The sequence below is a fragment of the Choloepus didactylus genome, chromosome 8 (genome assembly GCF_015220235.1).
Source record: "Choloepus didactylus isolate mChoDid1 chromosome 8, mChoDid1.pri, whole genome shotgun sequence".
NCBI lineage: Eukaryota > Metazoa > Chordata > Mammalia > Pilosa > Megalonychidae > Choloepus > Choloepus didactylus.
Genome location: NC_051314.1, coordinates 124,345,445 through 124,356,055, shown reverse-complemented (window position 1 = coordinate 124,356,055; position 10,611 = coordinate 124,345,445). Strand labels below are relative to the sequence as shown.

The window sequence follows — 10,611 nt, the reverse complement described above, 5'->3', positions numbered from 1 at the left end:
GAGCTGGTTCTTTGAACAAGCATCAAGTAAAAATGAATAACAACAAACATAAAAAAGAGGGAAAAATCACTAATATCCTAAATTAAAATAAAGGGGAAATAGTCATAGATACAAAGAAAATTAAAACAATTAAGTAAGAATATGATACAGAACTCTGTACATAATTTGAAAACCTTCAGGAAATGGCTATTGTTGGGAAAATATTTATGTTGTATAAATTGACCCCAGGAGCCACTGAAAATTTTGAAGAAATTAATTATTAAAGGAGCCTCTTTCCCAATAAAAGATCCAAGCCCAGACATGTCACAGGTTAATTCTTCTAAATTTCATTGTACCTATAATTCTAATAATTAAAGTATGGTAGAATTTAGAGAAAAAAACGGGAAGATCACACATATATGAAATATCTAAAGTAAGTGAATTCACAGAGATAGAAAGTAGGTTAGAAGTTACCAAGGGCTGGGGAAAGGGGTGTGAAGAGTTACTGCTTAGTGGATAGTTTCTTTTGGGTGATGAAAAAGTTTTTGTACTGGATGGTGGTGATGATCGCACAATATTGTAAAAGTAATCAATGCCACTGAATTGTATGCCTGAAAAACAGTTGAAGTGGCAGATCTTACGTTTTGTAAATATATTACTACAATTTAAAAAAAGAGTAAGAGTAAAAATTCTTTCTCTAAAGCCAATAAAACTCTAAAATCAAAACCTGGCAAAGAAAGACCATCACCACTGACAAAAAAGAAAATTAAATACCAATCTTGTTTTTTAATTTTGAAGCACATCTTCAATAAAGAATGGCAAATAGAATTCAAAAGTTCTTCAAAAATAATTTCCTATGACTAAATGGGTTTCATTCTAGGAATATAAGAATACTTTAATATTAGGAAATACAACCATATAATTCACCTATACAGTTAAGTCAAAGGGGGAAAAAAAAACCATGTTTTCTCAATAGCTATCACAAAAGCCATTCTTTTAGTTCAAAATCTCCACGTGGTGTGGGAGATGGATATCTAATAAAATAGGAATAAATGGATATTTCCCTTACATGAGTAAACATTTTTATTTCACACAAAAAACAGCCTCATATTTAATGGAAACACATACCACATACAATTTTTCTTTCTACCAGGAAACAATGATATCCATTACCATCATCATTATTTAACATTATTCTAGAAGTTCTATCCAAAGTAACTTGGCAAGAAAATGAAATCAGCAGTATAAACAGGAAGAAAGAAAAAGCAAAAATAACCATTACTTTCCAATAATATGGCACATATATTGAAAACCCAAAAATATCAGTAATTTTCCTCTAAAACACCAAGCCTAAGTAAATGTTCCTTTAGTAGTAATAATATAAAATTGTGAAACTAAACAGGAAATATACAGGGCTTTATGGAAATATTTCTACAATTATTACTGATAACTATACAATTCTAAACCATATTTTAGGCAACTATGATTTAGATAAATGGAAAGATAATTTCTAATTTTGAAAAAGATTCCACACTGTAGTGATGTTTATTTCCCTAAGTGAGTCTATCTTTAACACAATACCAATCAAATCACCAACATGATTTTTTAAATTTACTTTATCGAGGAATAGTTTACATACAATAAAATGCTCCCATTTTAAGTATATATTTTGATGACTTTTGACAATAATACAATCTGTTTATCCATTCACCTTTTGATAATTCTTGGGGTTGTTTTCAGGTTTGGGCTGAATAAAGCTGTTATGAACATCTCTGCACAAATCTTTGTGTGAACATATGTTTTAATTTTTCTTGAGTAAATACTTATGAATGGAATTACTGGAGCAGATGATAAAGGTATGTTTAACTATCAGCAATATATGAGACTTGCCAATATTTTTTAATTTTACCATTCTGAAGAATATATATATATATATTACCATACTGTGATTTTTATTAGCATTTCCCTGATGAATAATGATGTTGAGCATCATTTCATGTGATTATTGGCCATTTATATATCTTCTTTTGTAAAGTATTTTTAAAAATTTTGCCTATTATTAATTGTTTTTGCATGTGTCTTATCATTGGGCTGTAAATGTCCTTTATGTATTCTGGCTAAAAAACTTCAAAAGTTTTTAGTTAGTAGTTATAAAAAGGTATCTGGGAAAAATAGTCAGTTTGACTAATGACTTCTCCAAAACCATCAGAAATCTTTTGGATCAAGCCAAACTGAATTTAGTAAACTTATTCATTAAACAGTCTTAGAATGGGAGAGTTAGGGGAGAATATTTGTAGTTTTTAGGCAAGTGTGATCTCTGGGGCAGGATAGAAAGAAGTGTCCAAAAAAGGAGACTAAAACAAAATTGGTCAAGAGAGTATCACATTATAGTATCCAAAGCAATGGAGAATTTCAAGAGGAAAGGAATGGATTCCAGTATACAACAAAGCAGAGAGGTTTTTTAAAATAAGGACTGGCGAGAATCCATTGGATTTAGCAGTATGTCAGTGATTTTATTATAAAAGTATTAATATGTCAAAATTGTAAGGAAAAATACATAACCTGTGATTAATGAATAGATGACTGTTTTAAAAATTATTTAATAGATTAATAAGTTCTCAAAACACTGCAAACCTAGAGTCAAGAGCAGATATGCAGGAAGGGCAGATACCAAAAAATGGAAAACTTATGATTTTGCCAAGTTCTGATATTAAAACAAAGTCTACAGGTTTCATTGACTTCTAAAAAAAAAAAAAAAAAAAAAAAACAAAGTCAACCTTGGACTATTCCCAGTCCTAGTTTACAAAAAGACATTTTTCCACAAAAAGTAACATCTCGTAGTAAAGTCTTTTCACTGGTGACTGACAGTTTTTTGAGTAGTGTGAATTAGAAATATGAAAGTAGCAGTAGCTCCAGCTAGATATCCCAAAAGGCCACACTATGCCAAGCCCTAACCAACAAAATACCCAGGTCCCTATATGAAACTCTGTAAAAGTTTCACTAAGTTTTTCAGAAACATTAATCCTCCAGAGTGTTCCTATACCAGAGATGTCTCAAAACCCAGAGGCAACAGCCTCCTCAAGAACATCAACTAGATGCAGCCCCCTGCCCCATAACATTGATATCCCTTTTCAATATGAACATTAGTGTGGGCACTGCCTGGATATCCCCAAAGGTTGAGAAAGTGATTAAATGAGAGGAAGGGGTAGCAACAGACAAGATAGGATTTAACAAAGGATTATGAATACTGAATCTTTATGTTAACACTTTTTTTAGATGCTAGGGTATTGGAATAGCTAGAAGAAAATAACTGAAAAGGTGGAACTTGTAACCCATAACATTCTTTAAAATCTGCTCTATAGTTAAATGGTACTTTGAAAGTTATCACTATTCTGTATATTTTACAATAAGGAAATAACTAAAAATATGGAACTGTAACCCATAACATCCCTTGAAGTTACCTACATAACTAGTTAAATCGTACTTTGAAAGTTATCACATTTCTGTATATATGATATATTTCAAAATAAGGAAATAAACTAAAATTGTGGAACTGTAACCCATAACATTCTTTGAAATTTGCTCTCTAGCTACTTGTTAAATTGTACTTTGAAAGTTGTCACTGTTCTGTATATATGTTACATTTCACAGTGGAAAACGTAAAAAAGTAAAATACAATAATTTTTTTAGAAAAGAAAAAGTAGTAGTAGGGAAAGGAGATTACTTTTTCAAGAAATTTGACTTTGAAAAGGATGGAGAACAATTGGGAGATGGGAATTCAAAGCGGGAAATTTTTGTTTGTTTTTGTTTTTAGGTGAGCTGATAAATACATATAATCAGAATTGACGTAAGAAAAAATAGAGTTGATGACTGAAGACACTGGAGCAAGTTCTAATGACTTGTACCTGGAGACGTTAATTAGCAAGTCTTTTATGCAGAGAAGGATTTGAGTAACAGCCTTCCACAGACTTGGTTTCTGATCTGTCTCACGGAATGTGAAACTCGGGGCTTTTGTTCCAGGCAGGAATTTTAGCTGGTATTGCTGCTGCCGTGGTTGTAAGTCCTGGGGGCAAGAAAAGGAAATGTTCATCCATTCATATTAATTCGTTTAACAAATATTTATTGATCTTCTAATAAATTCCAGACAATTTGCTAGGTATTGATGACATTGTGGAGCCTTGGAGGAGAGGGAGGCAGAGATTAATCAAATTATACAAAGCCCAGGTGAGTAGTGTGATGGGAAGCCTAGTGGCTGAGAGCCCGGACTCTAGTTTCAAATCCTGCTTCACCAATACTAAGTCAAGACACTTAAACTTCTGTGTCTCAGTTTCCTCTTCTGTAAAATAGGATCATATTAGTACCTAATTCTTAGGGTAATTGCAAGGATTAAAAATTACAAAATACATATAAAAATGCTTAAACAGCAGATGACACATACTAAGCTCTCAAAAGTTTAACTGTTATTGTTAGAATCTGAGCTTAGGTTTTTAGGCTCAGTGGGAGTTAATCAGATGAAAAAGGAAGGTCCATGCTTCCAGGCAGAAGGAAAAACATGTAGGAATACCCTGTGACAGGAGGGGCATGGAGAATAGAAAAACTGAAATATGGTCAATGTGGCTGACATGGAAAAGGTGAGGGTGACGAGAAACGAGGCTGTTGGGGACCATCGTGATTTCATCATGAGACAACAGGAAAATATTTGAAAGTAGAAGCATGAGGACTATGGATTCAGGTGGGGACGATGAGCAGATTTGTGTTTTAGAAAGCTACCCTGGCAGAAAATTTTAGTTTAGAAGGAGCTGGAACGGATTATCACTTTTCAATCCTGAGCTTCTTAACATTTCATCAGCATTCAGTTGTTTATTCCCTTTTCTCGGGAAGACGCTCTTCTCCTCTCTAGACTGAGATGACCACAGAGATTTTCCTGTTACTTTACTAGTTTTTCCTGACTAAGGCTCCTTTGTTAATCCCTTCTCCTCAACTCAATTCCTATTGTCAGAGTGTTTTAAAGCTTATCCCTGGGCTCTCTTTTATAGAAAATCTCAGGTGTATAAATACCATCTAGATGTCAATGACTAAAATGTCTAATTTCCATTATAGACCTCTCCCTGGAAACTACAACCTTGAAATTTCCATGTGTAACAGGCACCTCAAGATGAACAAGTCTAAAACAAACTCTTGATTTCTTCCTGCCCCGCCGCTGCACCACTCTCCCCCCCAAAAAAACTCTTCCATGCCTCGTCTTCCATCTACTTACTCAAGCTCCAGCCTTTACCTGCTCTACATCTAGTCCATCATCACTTTCTCTTTTGTTCCTTGGCCATGTCAAGCTCTTGCCGATCTCAGAATCTCTGCATTTGCTATTTGCTTTGTTTAGAAACTCTTCCCAAGATATTCAAATGCTGTCTCCTAGTGATTCTGATGTCATTGCAAACAACCTCCTCTGGAAGGTTTTATCTAACCATACTATTTAATGTTGTCCCCTTCTCCTGCACTTTCCCAGAACTCTTTACCACCTTCTTTTATCATTTTTATTCAAGGTACTTATCACTAGCAGGAATTACCTCTTTCAGTGTTCTACTTGTTTATTATTTCTCCCACCCCTATAAGGAAAGTTTCATGTTTGTTTCACAACTGTGTATCCCTTGTACCTAGAATAATTCCAGGCCCAGGTAGGAGCTCAGTTGAGTTTTTGGTGCTTGAATCTGCCTATAGATTCACAACCATGGGTCTGTGTAAAATTAACCAAGTTGTGAGGAGAGTAAACCCAGGAAGGGGCCTTAATCAGGCCTTGAGGAACTCCAACATGCAGATGAGGGAAGGAGGAGGGTTTGACTTCAGGGGAGATGCAGGAGGTGGCATAGAGTAGGGGAAAAACAGTACCATGTCACATGCAATGCAAGCTGAAAGTGGGGAGTGTTTTCAAGAGGGAGCATACACTGTTGTCAAATTTGACTCAAGAGTTAAGTGCTCAGAACTAAAAAATGTCCTTTGACATATGTTGCTCCCAGAAACATCTTTTTTCAGTGGAGTGACAAGAGCCAGAAAGCCAACTGTGATGCGTCATACAATAAACAGAAGATGAGGAAACAGAAAAGAGACCAGGGAGTGTATTTCTCTTTTGAGGAAAATTAAAATAGGACAAAGCAGAAAAATAAATAATGAAACTTTGTTTGCAAGTGGGAACCTCCTTCCCCCTTATGGTGGGTGGGTGGGCTCCTATGGCATCATCTCGCTCAACGGTCTGGACAGTTGTGTTTTCCATGCAAGCATTAGATCAACTGCTGAGTGTCCAGATTTCCTCCTTGCCCTCCACCTGCCTACACCTCTCTGCATTTCCTATCATTCTTACCAGTACATATCCGGCTGATCTCTGCTGTCTGTGGAAACATTTTTTATACAGGAAACTCTTTCTTTGGAACCAGTTTTTGACCTGAAAAAAAAAGGGAATTAAGTAGCAAGACCAATACAAAGGACAATGTAAGTGTGAAGTTTGGAGCAAGCCCTAGGAATAGGAATGATGCAGACAAGAAATTTATCTCCAGTAATGGGACTGGAAGGGCTTACCTGATTGGGTGACAGGTCCAGGCATTGTGCTAGCATTTGTACCTGCCGGGCATCAACATTTCTGGTGTGTCTGAAATGGATCCACAGTGTCTCCAGGAGGGGCTTGCTGACTCGACGTTGCCTCACCCTCCTAGGATGCTTTGCTCTCTTGTGGTCAAATTCTCCCTTCTTCCAGGTCTTTTCCTTTTTAGGCATCAAGCTGTGCTTCTCAAAATTGTAATCAGCTTTAAGGAAAGACAAAAAATGAAAAAGCAAACCCAAACCACAGAATTCTAGGTCCATCTAGTTCCTCCTGCTCACTTTACAGCTGGTAATACCACAATACCAAAGCCCAGCTCCTACGTACCTACTGCTGCTTTGTGGAGAGCTTCCCTTTTCTTAGAAGTACTGGGAGTATAGTGCCCGGTATGGGACTTCCTCATGTTTCCAACACAAGGCTCTCGGTGAGCAGAAATATTTCTTAGAAATTCCTACTTCTGCAGGCCAAGTGGACAAGGAGAAAGAAGTTCCTGGGGGCGGGGTGGGGTGGGAGAGATCATGTGACAATTCTCTAAAACATCTCTTCTTCCCAACAACTCCCTGCCCACTAAAGAATTTAAGCTCCTAATCCCACCTAAGAAGGACAACTGGAAACCACACCCATCACTTTTCAGAGGGAATTTCAAAGCTATTCTTATACCCTGGAGCAGCTTTTTCTAATCACTGACTCCATAAGGCACACAGGGTTTAGATTCAATTTAGCCCATGTGCTTCAAGCTGGCCCAGGGCTCTCTGCATGCCAGATAGTCAGAAATGAAAGTCGTTTCTTGATCAAACCTCAGACATCTCACCATTCTTGGACAAGCAGGTCCATTTTCCTGGCATTTCTTTACTGTCCTACTGGTTGAGCAATACCAGATAAATGGGGACTTAGTACTTTTGCCCGGGACTGACAGGAAGAATGCGTGGATTTGGAAGTGTAGAGCAGATGGGAGGAGCAGATGAGATTAAATCTGCTAAATCTCATCAATTAAAGAGTTGTTTTCATGATAATCACATTGTACAATCTAGGAGAGTTGGTTTTATTTGATGAAATTAAAGAAGGGGTATGTTCTAGTCCCCTTCAGTGCTAAATAAATAAATAAATAAATAAATAAATAAAAATATTCCAGGTGAGCATTGGTAAACCTGCCTCTTTTAAATGCCCTAGGGTGGTAGGGGGCATCTATTCATGCTGTTTAGGAATTTTAGAAAAAAAAGTTGTAGCAAACCATACACTTATGAGCAACGTAAGAACAGCCCATATATATATATATTTGTATGTATATTTATATTTATATTTATATTCACCAATCTGAGGGGTAAACAGTTTAGTTTTATTTTTTAATTTGATTTTTTCTGTCCAAAGGCACTGGTTTTCTGAAACTGTAACCACAGCGTGGGAAGCAGGACATAATCCCAGCTGCTTAAGACACATGGAGGCACATGTTTTTCCTGAAGTTGGTAATAGCGCTGTGACTCCATGCGCTCCGGGTTGAGGTAGGGCCCAGGTCAATTAGGTGGGGCCTCACGGCCAAGGGTACCGTTCCCACAGGTGTAGACCACGAGGTGATACTGAAGCACTGGGTATTGCGCGGAGTAAGTGGAATGATCTAGGGGAATGTTCGCGGTGGCGGAGGTGGTGACCCAGGAGGTAAAACGTGCAAAAGGGGAAGAGCCTCGTCCATCTTAAAGGAGTACAGACCTCAGCGTGTCTTTGGGAGCCAGGATTCCGGGAGCAAACTATATCGAATGACCCCGGAAAGCGTTGGTATCCTCCAGAAGTGCGCCGGAGAGTTCCAAGTTTCGTTTTTCTAGAGGCGGTCTCAGTGTTTGGGAATTGTTGCCTCTAAGGCACTGACCCAAAGCTCCGGCTCGCGGCCCTGGCCTTGTGGTGGTGCTGCCGGCGCCCGACAGGACCCCACCTCCTCGGTGCTTGCGGAGCCTCGGCTCCCGGCGCTTTCCCTGCCATCTCTGGGCCTTCCCACAAGTTGGCTCTTCCTTGCAGTTTGCGCCCGGGTGGGAGTGGGCCGGGGCCTTGTCTGAGTCAGCACCGTTCCCAGAGCGCCCAGCTTCACTGGCAGCAGCACCAGGACCTGCGGGAAATGCCGCCTCCTCGCGGGACGAACCTCCACGCCCGGCTCCCCCGCCAGGCTTGAGAGGTGAGGACTCCGGCTCCTCTGGGCCCCGGGGACCGAGAGCCTCGGCGGGCCCGGCGCCCGCGGTCACGTGGGTGGCCCCGCTGGCGTGGCGGGCCGGCTGGGACGGGCTCGGGCTTGGCAGTTTGGGACGCGGCGCTCAAGGGTCAGCTTGGTCCGTGTCGCTGCCACCGCGCTCCCCGCTCCAGGCCTCGGCGGCTCCCGGCTCCCGAGGGCTCGTGAGCGCCTTCGGACCCACGGTGGCCTTCAGGCCGATGTGGACGAGGGAAGGGAGCAGACTGCCGCTCGGCCGCGCTGGCAATTTGGGGCTCATTTTATACCCATATAAAGACTCAGTTTGTCAAATTCTTTAAAAACACTGTAAGGATTTTGATTTGGGTTACAGTGAATGAATAGAAATTAGAGAAATATTTACATATTTAAAATACTGAATCTTGTAACACAAAAAGTGATTTTACAATTAATATATCTTCTCTAATTTTTTTTCATTAAACTGTAGTTTTCTCCTTAGAGGTGTTGCCTGTCGTTTGTTAGATCTATTTTTAGGCCCTTGATGCTTTCTGATGTAATTGTACATAACATTCCTTTATTAAATTTTATTTTCTTACTCTTTTGGGGAAATTGAAATACAACAGAATTTTGTATATTGAGTTTGGCTCTGGCAACCCCACTAATTTTAAACTAATTCCAATAATTTATCTGTAGGTTTTGAAAATTTTTACACACATAATTATCATGTGAGTAATGATAAATATGTTTCTTCTTTTCCCAAATTCTTATATTTTGTATTTATTGTTCTTGCATGACTACACTTCCTAGGATCTCCAGTAAAATGTTAAAAAGAAGTGGGGATAATGAGCATCCAAGAATTATAGTTAATTTGAAAGGGGAAGCATTCAATGTTTCACCATTGAGTATGATATTTGCTGCAGATTTTATGGTAGATACTCTCCATAAGAATAAATTTGTTTCTATTTCTGTTTTGGTAACAGTATTTTAAAAATGTATGGATGTTGAATTTTTCATGAAAATATTTTAAAGTTCTCTTCACAAAGATTTTACATATTTTTGTTGTTTATTTCTTAAACAAATATTCCTTTTTCTAACTTATTATATTGTAAGTGACATATTCCAGTACAGAAGCATCTGAAAATAAGTATAATTTTACTTCCTCCTTTTCATGTGTGGTATTTAAGACCACAATAAAGGGTGTTAGTGTATATTAAGTAGAGGGCCAGGGAGGAACCCTGAGGTTTGACAGCTATAGGCTTTGAAAAGAGGAAGAGGAGAAGGAAGATCAAGACCAAGAAGTGGCCAGTTAGGTAAGAAATAAACAGGGAGAGAATGATGTCCCAGTAGTAAGGGAAGAAAGTGTGTCAAGAAAGAAGGTATATTCAACTATCCCAAATGATGCTGAGAAGTCAAGTTAGGTGATAAACTTAGAAACCTAGAAATATGCAGTGGCCAGAATAGATGGTGGGTGGGGGTCTGGGGGAATACACTTTAAGAAAAGCAGGTGGAATATATGGGTAGCTTGGTATAATCGATGCTGGGAAAATGAAGAGTTTCTCTTTTCTTGCTTCTAGTTTATATGGGACCATAAAGATGTCATCACTCAAGAGTGAGGAGAGGGTAAAGGTTGGAGAGAAAAAGGATGAAAGTGTCTGCGAGAATGAAAGGACTGGGGAAATGTGATAGGTTTGTACGGCAGTGGTGAGGGGCCACATGAAGTTTGTGATTATAAATTTAAAATGAGGCCAGCCAGCATGGTTGTGTGTTTTTCTCCAGCCATCTTCAATTGCTAAGGTGAAGCATGAAATGAGTTAAAACTTTAAAAGAAGGTTGTGGTTTGAGAGGTTTCTATGAAGAAAGGATATAAGGAAGAAAA

The 10,611-nt window shown here is 38.5% G+C and overlaps 1 protein-coding gene across 1 annotated transcript; it reads right to left on the bottom strand.

The window, feature by feature from the left end:
- Window positions 1–3,336: 3,336 nt before the first annotated feature.
- On the bottom strand, window positions 3,337–8,759 carry LOC119543344. Its single transcript, XM_037848147.1, has 5 exons — window positions 8,270–8,759; window positions 6,893–7,055; window positions 6,547–6,770; window positions 6,332–6,412; window positions 3,337–4,042 (listed from the first exon to the last, which is right to left on the bottom strand). Exons 2-5 carry the CDS (start codon window positions 6,966–6,968, stop codon window positions 3,758–3,760), a joined length of 666 nt encoding a protein of 221 aa, XP_037704075.1. The 5' UTR covers window positions 6,969–7,055; window positions 8,270–8,759; the 3' UTR covers window positions 3,337–3,757.
- Window positions 8,760–10,611: the final 1,852 nt, after the last annotated feature.